We start from the raw sequence: 16888 nt of genomic DNA on the forward strand, positions 1-16888 counted from the left end.
TGGATACAATGGTCTTAGCCATCTTCTCCAGCTGTGACAATTCTGTGATTCTGTGAAAACTTGGGTGAGGCAAACCTCTCCTCTAAGTGTAAGGAAGGAGCTTGGCCAGCACAAGTGCTGTGAATTAACTAGCAGTGAGGTTAGAGGAGTGGCCGTTCACACAAGGGAGTTAGGGGCCACATCTTTGTTAGGGGTAGCGTATTTTTTTTAAGTTGGCTTACTATTTTGCTCTGTACAAATCACTGTTTTGTTTTGTTGGGTTTTTGTTTGGTTGGTTTTTGGGGTGGTTTTTTTGTCTTTTTTTCTTGGAGTGGATCTTTTACTTACACTAACACTGGAAGACTGACCAAAATCATAATCCAAATAAATGAATGTTCAACTGGAATGTGTAAGGCTGGGGTGGTTTTCATGGCAAGAGGGTCAACTCGGGGCTTCTGACGAGGATGAAAGCATCTCTCAAATTTGAATGGGGAAAAGGAGATAACTGCTTGTGACCAATCATCTCCAGAGCCACCAGTGTGTGGGGGCTTGGATGCAATAACCACTCTTCGGCGAAAATAATGAGGCAGCTGGTGTTCTTCCACAAGAGAAACAGGAAGAACAGTCAAAAGAGTCATTGTAATGCTGAGTATTTCCTTTTCCACTGAAATCTTGGGAAGGTGGGAGTGTGCTGCAGCAGCAGGTGTAGCGGACACTGGGAATGGTTGCTTTCCAGAGCTCCTGAGCAGTGAGCTTGGCCCAGGTAGATGGGAAAAGCATTCCCTGGCATTGAGGACATCTCTAACTCTTAAGCACCTGAAGTGATTTTTGGAACAGGCTGCTCAGGGAGGAGGCTAGGTCACCATGCCTGAAGGTATTTAAGAATGGTGTAGATGTGGCACTTCAGGGAATGCTCTAGTGGCAGAGATTATAGGGGGACTGTTGTGTGCCTCTCTGGGGCTTTTTTGTTGTTACTGTTTTGGTTTGGTACATTTTTTTTTGTTTGTCTGTCTCTCTTGGTTTGTTTGTTTTTTGTTTTCTCTTTTTGATTATTGAGTGTATGCGTGGTTGGACTCAGTGATTTCAGAGGTCTTTTCCAACCATGACTATACTGTGACTCTGTGAAGTTGCACCAGGGGAGGTTTTAGAACCCTCCTGTGGCCTGTCTGGCTGGGGTGCTGCCTGGGTTGGGGGCTGTGTGCTTGTCATCACCCCTCCTCCCTCCCCGCCCCTCCCTGTGCTGCTGCTGGTGTTCCTGCATGGGGTTTTCTCACTGAAGAAGAACATCATTCATCAGGACAGGGGGTCTTCTCCTGCCTGCCTTAGTAGGACTGACTTGAGTGCTCCAGAGCTGTTGTGGACTGTCAGGGGGACCCTGGCCTAGGGCTCCCCATCTGCTGTCAAGGAGTTAAATGGAAATTGCCCCAAGAGAAATGAAAGTATCGGTGCTGCTGTGGGTGCATTGCTGCAGACACACAGAGGCCAACTTGAGCACGCTAGAGTGTGTCTCCAAGGCTTCCTGTGTTGCTATCAGAGGGCCACAGCCCTCCAACAGGTAACTCAGAGCATAGCCTCTTGCTCTGAATTGCCCTCAGGAGACACTGATTTCTCTCTGTTAACAAGCGCAGGGGTCAGCAGACATCGAGATGGGGTGGTGAGGTGTTAACGGCAGGGAAAAGATGGCTGCCTGCTGTGCCAGATCAGCTAAGAGCATCATGTCTAACTGATGACAGGACAGCGTGGTCTGCAGAGGGAGAGCGTGTGTGCACAGACCCCTCCTTTTCTTGACGTCCAGCAGAGGCCAGGGGTGATGCCCAGTTGGGCTCCGATTGGACCTCCAGGAGCAAAATCCACTTCCCCTGTGCTCGCTCTGCCCTCGGTGTCTCCTGCACTGCGTGGTTCTCCACGGCAGGCTGGTGCCACATGTGGTGGGGCGCGGTGGAGAGGGAAAGGCATGAGGAAAAGGGGCAGAAAGCATCATGCAGAGACAGTGTGTGGAGAGGAGAGGAGAGGAGGAATTTATTTGGCTTTGCTGGAAGAAATCGGTGGTTCCTCCCTGCTGGTGGCAGTGACAGCGCAGCCTCTTGCAGAGCTGTTGACAGCCCAGGGGGGGCTCCGGCCTTGCGCACTGTGGGGTGCCGGGGTCCCCGAGGCAAGAGGTCCCTGCCGCGTCCAGGAGAGGGACTGTCGGCACTACCACCCGAGATCTGCAGAGGAGCTGGAGAGGAGCCAGGGGGGTGGTGGCAGTTACCCCTGGGAGGTGCTGGGGCAGGGGCTAGGGCTGGGGCTGGAGCAGGGGCTCGGGCTGGGGCAGGGGCTAGGGCTGGGGCTAGATCTGGGGCAGGGGCTCGGGCTGGGGCTTGCTGCAAGGTGTGGATGCTTGCAGGGCCATGGGGTCCCCAGGGGTCTGGAAGCCCTCCTCTTTCTGGTGGGCCTGGGAATCTCCATGGGGCTGGAAGCCGTCCTGTCTGGGGAGGGCTGGGGAGTCCTCAGGCGTCTGGAAGCCCTCCTCTTTCTGGTGGGCCTTGGAGTCCCCAGGAGTCTGGAAGCCATCCTGACTCTGGTGGGCCTGGGAGTGCCCAAGGGTCTTGAAGCTGTCCCCTTTTTGGCGGGCTGGGGACTCCCCACGGGGCTGGAAGCGCTCGTGTCCAGGGTGACCCTAGGAGTCCGCTTGGGGCTGGAAGCTCTGCTCTCCGGGGTGGTTCTGGGAGTCCCCATGGGGCTGGAAGCCCTCCTCTTGGAGGTGGACCAGGGAGTCCCCAGGAGTCTGGAAGCCATCCTGACTCTGGTGGGCCTGGGAGTGCCCAAGGGTCTTGAAGCTGTCCCCTTTTTGGCGGGCTGAGGACTCCCCACGGGGCTGGAAGCGCTAGTGTCCAGGGTGACCCTGTGAGTCTGCATGGGGCTGGAGGCCCTGCTCTCCGGGGTGGTGCTGGGAGTCCCCATGGGGCTGGAAGCCCTCCTCTTGGAGGTGGGCCAGGGAGTCCCCCTGGGCAAGCAGTCCCTGCCCCATCCAGGAGGGAGAGGTGTCAGCACGTTGAGCTGGGAGCGTGCAGAGGTGCTGGAGGAGGCCGGGTGAGGGGCGCTGGGGCTGGCTGCATCGCGGTCGTCCTGCGGCCCGGCAGTGTAGGCACCCTCCAGGCCCAGGTGCTGGCGGATGTCTGTGCCGCACAGAAGCACGGCGGCGGTGATGATCCGCAAGACGAATGGCTGCGCGTGCTCCTGCAGGCTGGGCTGCAGCTTCTGAGTCAGCACCTTCACGTGGAGCCCGTAGGTGCGCAGGTAGATGGCAAGCGTGTGCTCCCACGCCATCACCTTCTGCCACTCTCCCTCAAAGATCTCCATGAGGTCCTGTCGCAGGCACAGCAGCAGGGGCCGGATGTGATTTGGGTGGCTCCTGAAGAAGTCTGCCCAGACCTCAGGAAGGAAGCCGTCCACCAGAGGCCTGGGCCCCTGCCCCGCAGCCCCCTGCTCTCCCCCCTGGTCTTCATCTGCGACGTCGAGCATGATGAAATCGTCGTCTGCCCGCACGGAGAGCAAGAGGGACATTGTCTGTGAACTGCACAGGGGGCAGGCAGCGTCCCGCAGGACATGGCGCACTGCGCAGCCAAAGCAAGCTTGGTGCAGGCATGGTAAGAGGTGGGCAGCGCCAGCGTCTTCGTATGTGTCCCGGCAGATGGGACAGCTCCTGTTGGTGTTGGTGGCCCCGCTCTCTGCGCCCTGCACTGCGCGTGGGGACACTGAAGAAGCGAAGATGTTCCCCATGGCTGACGCCGCAGTAACGAGTGTCGTGTGCTGCAGAAGGGAGAGGCCACGGTCACTGACTGTCCCAGGGAAGGAAGGAAGGAAAGAAGGATGGCAGGAAGGGTAGCCCAGGCCTGTAGGCAGCAGGTGGCAGGACCTGCCGAGTAATGAGCTCAGTCGGTGCTCAGCCTCACCTGTGCCCAGTTAGGGCAGGCCCAAGTGCGCATGCTCAAAGATCAAGGGCCAATAAAAGGTGGGGCCTGAGACCGGCAAATGGCTCATTCTGAAGCAGGTCAGCAGCCGTGCTGGTCGAGACCAGTTCTCTACTGATCCTGTCCTCATTCAGAGCCTATCATCGCTGCAAAGTTCGTCTCCTGCTACACAGGCCCCTCAAGACAGACACTCTCCCAGCTCCCCAGGCCCCGCAGCTGCCCCAGGAGGACGTTTCCCCACACAGCTCACCTCTGCTGCTGCAAGCACACCCCGCAGTGCCCGGCTGGCTAAACCAGGCAGGGCCAAGAAGACACAGTGATTGGCTCCGGGACAGGCACTCAGAGCTGCCAATGGCAGCCCCCAAAGCACCACCCAGCACCAGGAGAAGCCTCGCTCGAGGCTCCAGACCGCGCGGCGACGCTCAGTGGGAGTCCCGGCACGAGGCAGACTGAGCCGGGCTCTGCTGGTGCCCCAATATAAGCAGGCAGGGTCATGAGGTCACAGACAGTTGCTCGATGTTGTCACAGTGCAGCCCTCGGCGACCACACTCTACAGCTACCTGAAAGGAGGTTGTAGCGTGAGGGGGGTGTTCATAGAATCATAGAATGTTAGGGGGTTGCTAAGGACCCCTGGAGCCCTCCCCCCCCACCCCCCCACTTCCTCCGCCAAAGCAGCATCACCTAAGGGCAGCCACACAGGCGTGCATCCATGCGTGTTTGAAAGTCTCCAGAGAAAGGGACTCCACAGCCTCCCTCTTCTCCCAAGTAAATAACGACAGGACTAGAGGAAAAGGCCTGATGTTGCCCTAGGGAGGTGTAGACGGGAGATTGGGAAGAATGTGCTGAGCGAGTAGTTGGGTGTTGGAACGGGCTACCTAGGGAGGTGGTAGAATCACCATCCCTGGGGGTATTTAAAGTCCGTGTAGATGAGGCACGGATGAGAGGACATGCTCCAGTGGGTGACACAGATATTGCTATATATCTTTTATTAGAGGGGAGACACTGACTGTTGGATACAATGGTCTTAGCCATCTTCTCCAGCTGTGACAATTCTGTGATTCTGTGAAAACTTGGGTGAGGCAAACCTCTCCTCTAAGTGTAAGGAAGGAGCTTGGCCAGCACAAGTGCTGTGAATTAACTAGCAGTGAGGTTAGAGGAGTGGCCGTTCACACAAGGGAGTTAGGGGCCACATCTTTGTTAGGGGTAGCGTATTTTTTTTAAGTTGGCTTACTATTTTGCTCTGTACAAATCACTGTTTTGTTTTGTTGGGTTTTTGTTTGGTTGGTTTTTGGGGTGGTTTTTTTGTCTTTTTTTCTTGGAGTGGATCTTTTACTTACACTAACACTGGAAGACTGACCAAAATCATAATCCAAATAAATGAATGTTCAACTGGAATGTGTAAGGCTGGGGTGGTTTTCATGGCAAGAGGGTCAACTCGGGGCTTCTGACGAGGATGAAAGCATCTCTCAAATTTGAATGGGGAAAAGGAGATAACTGCTTGTGACCAATCATCTCCAGAGCCACCAGTGTGTGGGGGCTTGGATGCAATAACCACTCTTCGGCGAAAATAATGAGGCAGCTGGTGTTCTTCCACAAGAGAAACAGGAAGAACAGTCAAAAGAGTCATTGTAATGCTGAGTATTTCCTTTTCCACTGAAATCTTGGGAAGGTGGGAGTGTGCTGCAGCAGCAGGTGTAGCGGACACTGGGAATGGTTGCTTTCCAGAGCTCCTGAGCAGTGAGCTTGGCCCAGGTAGATGGGAAAAGCATTCCCTGGCATTGAGGACATCTCTAACTCTTAAGCACCTGAAGTGATTTTTGGAACAGGCTGCTCAGGGAGGAGGCTAGGTCACCATGCCTGAAGGTATTTAAGAATGGTGTAGATGTGGCACTTCAGGGAATGCTCTAGTGGCAGAGATTATAGGGGGACTGTTGTGTGCCTCTCTGGGGCTTTTTTGTTGTTACTGTTTTGGTTTGGTACATTTTTTTTTGTTTGTCTGTCTCTCTTGGTTTGTTTGTTTTTTGTTTTCTCTTTTTGATTATTGAGTGTATGCGTGGTTGGACTCAGTGATTTCAGAGGTCTTTTCCAACCATGACTATACTGTGACTCTGTGAAGTTGCACCAGGGGAGGTTTTAGAACCCTCCTGTGGCCTGTCTGGCTGGGGTGCTGCCTGGGTTGGGGGCTGTGTGCTTGTCATCACCCCTCCTCCCTCCCCGCCCCTCCCTGTGCTGCTGCTGGTGTTCCTGCATGGGGTTTTCTCACTGAAGAAGAACATCATTCATCAGGACAGGGGGTCTTCTCCTGCCTGCCTTAGTAGGACTGACTTGAGTGCTCCAGAGCTGTTGTGGACTGTCAGGGGGACCCTGGCCTAGGGCTCCCCATCTGCTGTCAAGGAGTTAAATGGAAATTGCCCCAAGAGAAATGAAAGTATCGGTGCTGCTGTGGGTGCATTGCTGCAGACACACAGAGGCCAACTTGAGCACGCTAGAGTGTGTCTCCAAGGCTTCCTGTGTTGCTATCAGAGGGCCACAGCCCTCCAACAGGTAACTCAGAGCATAGCCTCTTGCTCTGAATTGCCCTCAGGAGACACTGATTTCTCTCTGTTAACAAGCGCAGGGGTCAGCAGACATCGAGATGGGGTGGTGAGGTGTTAACGGCAGGGAAAAGATGGCTGCCTGCTGTGCCAGATCAGCTAAGAGCATCATGTCTAACTGATGACAGGACAGCGTGGTCTGCAGAGGGAGAGCGTGTGTGCACAGACCCCTCCTTTTCTTGACGTCCAGCAGAGGCCAGGGGTGATGCCCAGTTGGGCTCCGATTGGACCTCCAGGAGCAAAATCCACTTCCCCTGTGCTCGCTCTGCCCTCGGTGTCTCCTGCACTGCGTGGTTCTCCACGGCAGGCTGGTGCCACATGTGGTGGGGCGCGGTGGAGAGGGAAAGGCATGAGGAAAAGGGGCAGAAAGCATCATGCAGAGACAGTGTGTGGAGAGGAGAGGAGAGGAGGAATTTATTTGGCTTTGCTGGAAGAAATTGGTGGTTCCTCCCTGCTGGTGGCAGTGACAGCGCAGCCTCTTGCAGAGCTGTTGACAGCCCAGGGGGGGCTCCGGCCTTGCGCACTGTGGGGTGCCGGGGTCCCCGAGGCAAGAGGTCCCTGCCGCGTCCAGGAGAGGGACTGTCGGCACTACCACCCGAGATCTGCAGAGGAGCTGGAGAGGAGCCAGGGGGGTGGTGGCAGTTACCCCTGGGAGGTGCTGGGGCAGGGGCTAGGGCTGGGGCTGGAGCAGGGGCTCGGGCTGGGGCAGGGGCTAGGGCTGGGGCTAGATCTGGGGCAGGGGCTCGGGCTGGGGCTTGCTGCAAGGTGTGGATGCTTGCAGGGCCATGGGGTCCCCAGGGGTCTGGAAGCCCTCCTCTTTCTGGTGGGCCTGGGAATCTCCATGGGGCTGGAAGCCGTCCTGTCTGGGGAGGGCTGGGGAGTCCTCAGGCGTCTGGAAGCCCTCCTCTTTCTGGTGGGCCTTGGAGTCCCCAGGAGTCTGGAAGCCATCCTGACTCTGGTGGGCCTGGGAGTGCCCAAGGGTCTTGAAGCTGTCCCCTTTTTGGCGGGCTGAGGACTCCCCACGGGGCTGGAAGCGCTAGTGTCCAGGGTGACCCTGTGAGTCTGCATGGGGCTGGAGGCCCTGCTCTCCGGGGTGGTGCTGGGAGTCCCCATGGGGCTGGAAGCCCTCCTCTTGGAGGTGGGCCAGGGAGTCCCCCTGGGCAAGCAGTCCCTGCCCCATCCAGGAGGGAGAGGTGTCAGCACGTTGAGCTGGGAGCGTGCAGAGGTGCTGGAGGAGGCCGGGTGAGGGGCGCTGGGGCTGGCTGCATCGCGGTCGTCCTGCGGCCCGGCAGTGTAGGCACCCTCCAGGCCCAGGTGCTGGCGGATGTCTGTGCCGCACAGAAGCACGGCGGCGGTGATGATCCGCAAGACGAATGGCTGCGCGTGCTCCTGCAGGCTGGGCTGCAGCTTCTGAGTCAGCACCTTCACGTGGAGCCCGTAGGTGCGCAGGTAGATGGCAAGCGTGTGCTCCCACGCCATCACCTTCTGCCACTCTCCCTCAAAGATCTCCATGAGGTCCTGTCGCAGGCACAGCAGCAGGGGCCGGATGTGATTTGGGTGGCTCCTGAAGAAGTCTGCCCAGACCTCAGGAAGGAAGCCGTCCACCAGAGGCCTGGGCCCCTGCCCCGCAGCCCCCTGCTCTCCCCCCTGGTCTTCATCTGCGACGTCGAGCATGATGAAATCGTCGTCTGCCCGCACGGAGAGCAAGAGGGACATTGTCTGTGAACTGCACAGGGGGCAGGCAGCGTCCCGCAGGACATGGCGCACTGCGCAGCCAAAGCAAGCTTGGTGCAGGCATGGTAAGAGGTGGGCAGCGCCAGCGTCTTCGTATGTGTCCCGGCAGATGGGACAGCTCCTGTTGGTGTTGGTGGCCCCGCTCTCTGCGCCCTGCACTGCGCGTGGGGACACTGAAGAAGCGAAGATGTTCCCCATGGCTGACGCCGCAGTAACGAGTGTCGTGTGCTGCAGAAGGGAGAGGCCACGGTCACTGACTGTCCCAGGGAAGGAAGGAAGGAAAGAAGGATGGCAGGAAGGGTAGCCCAGGCCTGTAGGCAGCAGGTGGCAGGACCTGCCGAGTAATGAGCTCAGTCGGTGCTCAGCCTCACCTGTGCCCAGTTAGGGCAGGCCCAAGTGCGCATGCTCAAAGATCAAGGGCCAATAAAAGGTGGGGCCTGAGACCGGCAAATGGCTCATTCTGAAGCAGGTCAGCAGCCGTGCTGGTCGAGACCAGTTCTCTACTGATCCTGTCCTCATTCAGAGCCTATCATCGCTGCAAAGTTCGTCTCCTGCTACACAGGCCCCTCAAGACAGACACTCTCCCAGCTCCCCAGGCCCCGCAGCTGCCCCAGGAGGACGTTTCCCCACACAGCTCACCTCTGCTGCTGCAAGCACACCCCGCAGTGCCCGGCTGGCTAAACCAGGCAGGGCCAAGAAGACACAGTGATTGGCTCCGGGACAGGCACTCAGAGCTGCCAATGGCAGCCCCCAAAGCACCACCCAGCACCAGGAGAAGCCTCGCTCGAGGCTCCAGACCGCGCGGCGACGCTCAGTGGGAGTCCCGGCACGAGGCAGACTGAGCCGGGCTCTGCTGGTGCCCCAATATAAGCAGGCAGGGTCATGAGGTCACAGACAGTTGCTCGATGTTGTCACAGTGCAGCCCTCGGCGACCACACTCTACAGCTACCTGAAAGGAGGTTGTAGCGTGAGGGGGGTGTTCATAGAATCATAGAATGTTAGGGGGTTGCTAAGGACCCCTGGAGCCCTCCCCCCCCACCCCCCCACTTCCTCCGCCAAAGCAGCATCACCTAAGGGCAGCCACACAGGCGTGCATCCATGCGTGTTTGAAAGTCTCCAGAGAAAGGGACTCCACAGCCTCCCTCTTCTCCCAAGTAAATAACGACAGGACTAGAGGAAAAGGCCTGATGTTGCCCTAGGGAGGTGTAGACGGGAGATTGGGAAGAATGTGCTGAGCGAGTAGTTGGGTGTTGGAACGGGCTACCTAGGGAGGTGGTAGAATCACCATCCCTGGGGGTATTTAAAGTCCGTGTAGATGAGGCACGGATGAGAGGACATGCTCCAGTGGGTGACACAGATATTGCTATATATCTTTTATTAGAGGGGAGACACTGACTGTTGGATACAATGGTCTTAGCCATCTTCTCCAGCTGTGACAATTCTGTGATTCTGTGAAAACTTGGGTGAGGCAAACCTCTCCTCTAAGTGTAAGGAAGGAGCTTGGCCAGCACAAGTGCTGTGAATTAACTAGCAGTGAGGTTAGAGGAGTGGCCGTTCACACAAGGGAGTTAGGGGCCACATCTTTGTTAGGGGTAGCGTATTTTTTTTAAGTTGGCTTACTATTTTGCTCTGTACAAATCACTGTTTTGTTTTGTTGGGTTTTTGTTTGGTTGGTTTTTGGGGTGGTTTTTTTGTCTTTTTTTCTTGGAGTGGATCTTTTACTTACACTAACACTGGAAGACTGACCAAAATCATAATCCAAATAAATGAATGTTCAACTGGAATGTGTAAGGCTGGGGTGGTTTTCATGGCAAGAGGGTCAACTCGGGGCTTCTGACGAGGATGAAAGCATCTCTCAAATTTGAATGGGGAAAAGGAGATAACTGCTTGTGACCAATCATCTCCAGAGCCACCAGTGTGTGGGGGCTTGGATGCAATAACCACTCTTCGGCGAAAATAATGAGGCAGCTGGTGTTCTTCCACAAGAGAAACAGGAAGAACAGTCAAAAGAGTCATTGTAATGCTGAGTATTTCCTTTTCCACTGAAATCTTGGGAAGGTGGGAGTGTGCTGCAGCAGCAGGTGTAGCGGACACTGGGAATGGTTGCTTTCCAGAGCTCCTGAGCAGTGAGCTTGGCCCAGGTAGATGGGAAAAGCATTCCCTGGCATTGAGGACATCTCTAACTCTTAAGCACCTGAAGTGATTTTTGGAACAGGCTGCTCAGGGAGGAGGCTAGGTCACCATGCCTGAAGGTATTTAAGAATGGTGTAGATGTGGCACTTCAGGGAATGCTCTAGTGGCAGAGATTATAGGGGGACTGTTGTGTGCCTCTCTGGGGCTTTTTTGTTGTTACTGTTTTGGTTTGGTACATTTTTTTTTGTTTGTCTGTCTCTCTTGGTTTGTTTGTTTTTTGTTTTCTCTTTTTGATTATTGAGTGTATGCGTGGTTGGACTCAGTGATTTCAGAGGTCTTTTCCAACCATGACTATACTGTGACTCTGTGAAGTTGCACCAGGGGAGGTTTTAGAACCCTCCTGTGGCCTGTCTGGCTGGGGTGCTGCCTGGGTTGGGGGCTGTGTGCTTGTCATCACCCCTCCTCCCTCCCCGCCCCTCCCTGTGCTGCTGCTGGTGTTCCTGCATGGGGTTTTCTCACTGAAGAAGAACATCATTCATCAGGACAGGGGGTCTTCTCCTGCCTGCCTTAGTAGGACTGACTTGAGTGCTCCAGAGCTGTTGTGGACTGTCAGGGGGACCCTGGCCTAGGGCTCCCCATCTGCTGTCAAGGAGTTAAATGGAAATTGCCCCAAGAGAAATGAAAGTATCGGTGCTGCTGTGGGTGCATTGCTGCAGACACACAGAGGCCAACTTGAGCACGCTAGAGTGTGTCTCCAAGGCTTCCTGTGTTGCTATCAGAGGGCCACAGCCCTCCAACAGGTAACTCAGAGCATAGCCTCTTGCTCTGAATTGCCCTCAGGAGACACTGATTTCTCTCTGTTAACAAGCGCAGGGGTCAGCAGACATCGAGATGGGGTGGTGAGGTGTTAACGGCAGGGAAAAGATGGCTGCCTGCTGTGCCAGATCAGCTAAGAGCATCATGTCTAACTGATGACAGGACAGCGTGGTCTGCAGAGGGAGAGCGTGTGTGCACAGACCCCTCCTTTTCTTGACGTCCAGCAGAGGCCAGGGGTGATGCCCAGTTGGGCTCCGATTGGACCTCCAGGAGCAAAATCCACTTCCCCTGTGCTCGCTCTGCCCTCGGTGTCTCCTGCACTGCGTGGTTCTCCACGGCAGGCTGGTGCCACATGTGGTGGGGCGCGGTGGAGAGGGAAAGGCATGAGGAAAAGGGGCAGAAAGCATCATGCAGAGACAGTGTGTGGAGAGGAGAGGAGAGGAGGAATTTATTTGGCTTTGCTGGAAGAAATTGGTGGTTCCTCCCTGCTGGTGGCAGTGACAGCGCAGCCTCTTGCAGAGCTGTTGACAGCCCAGGGGGGGCTCCGGCCTTGCGCACTGTGGGGTGCCGGGGTCCCCGAGGCAAGAGGTCCCTGCCGCGTCCAGGAGAGGGACTGTCGGCACTACCACCCGAGATCTGCAGAGGAGCTGGAGAGGAGCCAGGGGGGTGGTGGCAGTTACCCCTGGGAGGTGCTGGGGCAGGGGCTAGGGCTGGGGCTGGAGCAGGGGCTCGGGCTGGGGCAGGGGCTAGGGCTGGGGCTAGATCTGGGGCAGGGGCTCGGGCTGGGGCTTGCTGCAAGGTGTGGATGCTTGCAGGGCCATGGGGTCCCCAGGGGTCTGGAAGCCCTCCTCTTTCTGGTGGGCCTGGGAATCTCCATGGGGCTGGAAGCCGTCCTGTCTGGGGAGGGCTGGGGAGTCCTCAGGCGTCTGGAAGCCCTCCTCTTTCTGGTGGGCCTTGGAGTCCCCAGGAGTCTGGAAGCCATCCTGACTCTGGTGGGCCTGGGAGTGCCCAAGGGTCTTGAAGCTGTCCCCTTTTTGGCGGGCTGAGGACTCCCCACGGGGCTGGAAGCGCTAGTGTCCAGGGTGACCCTGTGAGTCTGCATGGGGCTGGAGGCCCTGCTCTCCGGGGTGGTGCTGGGAGTCCCCATGGGGCTGGAAGCCCTCCTCTTGGAGGTGGGCCAGGGAGTCCCCCTGGGCAAGCAGTCCCTGCCCCATCCAGGAGGGAGAGGTGTCAGCACGTTGAGCTGGGAGCGTGCAGAGGTGCTGGAGGAGGCCGGGTGAGGGGCGCTGGGGCTGGCTGCATCGCGGTCGTCCTGCGGCCCGGCAGTGTAGGCACCCTCCAGGCCCAGGTGCTGGCGGATGTCTGTGCCGCACAGAAGCACGGCGGCGGTGATGATCCGCAAGACGAATGGCTGCGCGTGCTCCTGCAGGCTGGGCTGCAGCTTCTGAGTCAGCACCTTCACGTGGAGCCCGTAGGTGCGCAGGTAGATGGCAAGCGTGTGCTCCCACGCCATCACCTTCTGCCACTCTCCCTCAAAGATCTCCATGAGGTCCTGTCGCAGGCACAGCAGCAGGGGCCGGATGTGATTTGGGTGGCTCCTGAAGAAGTCTGCCCAGACCTCAGGAAGGAAGCCGTCCACCAGAGGCCTGGGCCCCTGCCCCGCAGCCCCCTGCTCTCCCCCCTGGTCTTCATCTGCGACGTCGAGCATGATGAAATCGTCGTCTGCCCGCACGGAGAGCAAGAGGGACATTGTCTGTGAACTGCACAGGGGGCAGGCAGCGTCCCGCAGGACATGGCGCACTGCGCAGCCAAAGCAAGCTTGGTGCAGGCATGGTAAGAGGTGGGCAGCGCCAGCGTCTTCGTATGTGTCCCGGCAGATGGGACAGCTCCTGTTGGTGTTGGTGGCCCCGCTCTCTGCGCCCTGCACTGCGCGTGGGGACACTGAAGAAGCGAAGATGTTCCCCATGGCTGACGCCGCAGTAACGAGTGTCGTGTGCTGCAGAAGGGAGAGGCCACGGTCACTGACTGTCCCAGGGAAGGAAGGAAGGAAAGAAGGATGGCAGGAAGGGTAGCCCAGGCCTGTAGGCAGCAGGTGGCAGGACCTGCCGAGTAATGAGCTCAGTCGGTGCTCAGCCTCACCTGTGCCCAGTTAGGGCAGGCCCAAGTGCGCATGCTCAAAGATCAAGGGCCAATAAAAGGTGGGGCCTGAGACCGGCAAATGGCTCATTCTGAAGCAGGTCAGCAGCCGTGCTGGTCGAGACCAGTTCTCTACTGATCCTGTCCTCATTCAGAGCCTATCATCGCTGCAAAGTTCGTCTCCTGCTACACAGGCCCCTCAAGACAGACACTCTCCCAGCTCCCCAGGCCCCGCAGCTGCCCCAGGAGGACGTTTCCCCACACAGCTCACCTCTGCTGCTGCAAGCACACCCCGCAGTGCCCGGCTGGCTAAACCAGGCAGGGCCAAGAAGACACAGTGATTGGCTCCGGGACAGGCACTCAGAGCTGCCAATGGCAGCCCCCAAAGCACCACCCAGCACCAGGAGAAGCCTCGCTCGAGGCTCCAGACCGCGCGGCGACGCTCAGTGGGAGTCCCGGCACGAGGCAGACTGAGCCGGGCTCTGCTGGTGCCCCAATATAAGCAGGCAGGGTCATGAGGTCACAGACAGTTGCTCGATGTTGTCACAGTGCAGCCCTCGGCGACCACACTCTACAGCTACCTGAAAGGAGGTTGTAGCGTGAGGGGGGTGTTCATAGAATCATAGAATGTTAGGGGGTTGCTAAGGACCCCTGGAGCCCTCCCCCCCCACCCCCCCACTTCCTCCGCCAAAGCAGCATCACCTAAGGGCAGCCACACAGGCGTGCATCCATGCGTGTTTGAAAGTCTCCAGAGAAAGGGACTCCACAGCCTCCCTCTTCTCCCAAGTAAATAACGACAGGACTAGAGGAAAAGGCCTGATGTTGCCCTAGGGAGGTGTAGACGGGAGATTGGGAAGAATGTGCTGAGCGAGTAGTTGGGTGTTGGAACGGGCTACCTAGGGAGGTGGTAGAATCACCATCCCTGGGGGTATTTAAAGTCCGTGTAGATGAGGCACGGATGAGAGGACATGCTCCAGTGGGTGACACAGATATTGCTATATATCTTTTATTAGAGGGGAGACACTGACTGTTGGATACAATGGTCTTAGCCATCTTCTCCAGCTGTGACAATTCTGTGATTCTGTGAAAACTTGGGTGAGGCAAACCTCTCCTCTAAGTGTAAGGAAGGAGCTTGGCCAGCACAAGTGCTGTGAATTAACTAGCAGTGAGGTTAGAGGAGTGGCCGTTCACACAAGGGAGTTAGGGGCCACATCTTTGTTAGGGGTAGCGTATTTTTTTTAAGTTGGCTTACTATTTTGCTCTGTACAAATCACTGTTTTGTTTTGTTGGGTTTTTGTTTGGTTGGTTTTTGGGGTGGTTTTTTTGTCTTTTTTTCTTGGAGTGGATCTTTTACTTACACTAACACTGGAAGACTGACCAAAATCATAATCCAAATAAATGAATGTTCAACTGGAATGTGTAAGGCTGGGGTGGTTTTCATGGCAAGAGGGTCAACTCGGGGCTTCTGACGAGGATGAAAGCATCTCTCAAATTTGAATGGGGAAAAGGAGATAACTGCTTGTGACCAATCATCTCCAGAGCCACCAGTGTGTGGGGGCTTGGATGCAATAACCACTCTTCGGCGAAAATAATGAGGCAGCTGGTGTTCTTCCACAAGAGAAACAGGAAGAACAGTCAAAAGAGTCATTGTAATGCTGAGTATTTCCTTTTCCACTGAAATCTTGGGAAGGTGGGAGTGTGCTGCAGCAGCAGGTGTAGCGGACACTGGGAATGGTTGCTTTCCAGAGCTCCTGAGCAGTGAGCTTGGCCCAGGTAGATGGGAAAAGCATTCCCTGGCATTGAGGACATCTCTAACTCTTAAGCACCTGAAGTGATTTTTGGAACAGGCTGCTCAGGGAGGAGGCTAGGTCACCATGCCTGAAGGTATTTAAGAATGGTGTAGATGTGGCACTTCAGGGAATGCTCTAGTGGCAGAGATTATAGGGGGACTGTTGTGTGCCTCTCTGGGGCTTTTTTGTTGTTACTGTTTTGGTTTGGTACATTTTTTTTTGTTTGTCTGTCTCTCTTGGTTTGTTTGTTTTTTGTTTTCTCTTTTTGATTATTGAGTGTATGCGTGGTTGGACTCAGTGATTTCAGAGGTCTTTTCCAACCATGACTATACTGTGACTCTGTGAAGTTGCACCAGGGGAGGTTTTAGAACCCTCCTGTGGCCTGTCTGGCTGGGGTGCTGCCTGGGTTGGGGGCTGTGTGCTTGTCATCACCCCTCCTCCCTCCCCGCCCCTCCCTGTGCTGCTGCTGGTGTTCCTGCATGGGGTTTTCTCACTGAAGAAGAACATTATTCATCAGGACAGGGGGTCTTCTCCTGCCTGCCTTAGTAGGACTGACTTGAGTGCTCCAGAGCTGTTGTGGACTGTCAGGGGGACCCTGGCCTAGGGCTCCCCATCTGCTGCCAAGGAGTTAAATGGAAATTGCCCCAAGAGAAATGAAAGTATCGGTGCTGCTGTGGGTGCATTGCTGCAGACACACAGAGGCCAACTTGAGCACGCTAGAGTGTGTCTCCAAGGCTTCCTGTGTTGCTATCAGAGGGCCACAGCCCTCCAACAGGTAACTCAGAGCATAGCCTCTTGCTCTGAATTGCCCTCAGGAGACACTGATTTCTCTCTGTTAACAAGCGCAGGGGTCAGCAGACATCGAGATGGGGTGGTGAGGTGTTAACGGCAGGGAAAAGATGGCTGCCTGTTGACTTTGCTGTGCCAGATCAGCTAAGAGCATCATGTCTAACTGATGACAGGACAGCGTGGTCTGCAGAGGGAGAGCGTGTGTGCACAGACCCCTCCTTTTCTTGACGTCCAGCAGAGGCCAGGGGTGATGCCCAGTTGGGCTCCGATTGGACCTCCAGGAGCAAAATCCACTTCCCCTGTGCTCGCTCTGCCCTCGGTGTCTCCTGCACTGCGTGGTTCTCCACAGCAGGCTGGTGCCACATGTGGTGGGGCGCGGTGGAGAGGGAAAGGCATGAGGAAAAGGGGCAGAAAGCATCATGCAGAGACAGTGTGTGGAGAGGAGAGGAGAGGAGGAATTTATTTGGCTTTGCTGGAAGAAATCGGTGGTTCCTCCCTGCTGGTGGCAGTGACAGCGCAGCCTCTTGCAGAGCTGTTGACAGCCCAGGGGGGGCTCCGGCCTTGCGCACTGTGGGGTGCCGGGGTCCCCGAGGCAAGAGGTCCCTGCCGCGTCCAGGAGAGGGACTGTCGGCACTACCACCCGAGATCTGCAGAGGAGCCAGGGGGGTGGTGGCAGTTACCCCTGGGAGGTGCTGGGGCCGGGGCTAGGGCTGGGGCTGGGGCTGGGGCTAGATCTGGGGCAGGGGCTAGGGCTGGGGCTGGAGCAAGGGCTAGGGCTGGGGCTTGCTGCAAGTCGTGGTCGCTTGCAGGGCCATGGAGTCCCCAGGGGTCTGGAAGCCCTCCTCTTTCTGGTGGGCCTGGGAATCTCCATGGGGCTGGAAGCCGTTCTGTCTGGAGTGGGCTGAGGGCTTCCGAGGGGTCTGGAAGCACTTCCATTTTGGGTGGGCTGGGGAGTCCCCATGGG

The 16888-nt window shown here is 56.6% G+C and overlaps 4 protein-coding genes across 6 annotated transcripts in view; 1 reads left to right on the forward strand and 3 right to left on the reverse strand.

Moving 5' to 3' along the window:
• PLPPR1 (phospholipid phosphatase related 1) overlaps positions 1 to 16888 on the forward strand; it is a 152971-nt gene that overhangs the window by 69883 nt on the left and 66200 nt on the right. The window lies entirely within an intron of this gene.
• On the reverse strand, positions 1984 to 4451 carry LOC139789664 (serine/arginine repetitive matrix protein 1-like). Its single transcript, XM_071730651.1, has 2 exons — positions 4183 to 4451; positions 1984 to 3771 (listed from the first exon to the last, which is right to left on the reverse strand). The coding sequence occupies exon 2, from the start codon at positions 3739 to 3741 to the stop codon at positions 2227 to 2229; it is 1515 nt and encodes a 504-aa protein (XP_071586752.1). The 5' UTR covers positions 3742 to 3771; positions 4183 to 4451; the 3' UTR covers positions 1984 to 2226.
• Positions 6972 to 9169, reverse strand: LOC139789718 (BAG family molecular chaperone regulator 3-like). Its single transcript, XM_071730723.1, has 2 exons — positions 8900 to 9169; positions 6972 to 8488 (listed from the first exon to the last, which is right to left on the reverse strand). The coding sequence occupies exon 2, from the start codon at positions 8456 to 8458 to the stop codon at positions 7169 to 7171; it is 1290 nt and encodes a 429-aa protein (XP_071586824.1). The 5' UTR covers positions 8459 to 8488; positions 8900 to 9169; the 3' UTR covers positions 6972 to 7168.
• On the reverse strand, positions 11689 to 13886 carry LOC139789711 (BAG family molecular chaperone regulator 3-like). The gene is made up of 2 exons (XM_071730716.1): positions 13617 to 13886; positions 11689 to 13205 (listed from the first exon to the last, which is right to left on the reverse strand). Exon 2 carries the CDS (start codon positions 13173 to 13175, stop codon positions 11886 to 11888), a length of 1290 nt encoding a protein of 429 aa, XP_071586817.1. The 5' UTR covers positions 13176 to 13205; positions 13617 to 13886; the 3' UTR covers positions 11689 to 11885.

Source organism: Heliangelus exortis, chromosome Z (assembly GCF_036169615.1).
Source record: "Heliangelus exortis chromosome Z, bHelExo1.hap1, whole genome shotgun sequence".
Lineage (NCBI taxonomy): Eukaryota > Metazoa > Chordata > Aves > Apodiformes > Trochilidae > Heliangelus > Heliangelus exortis.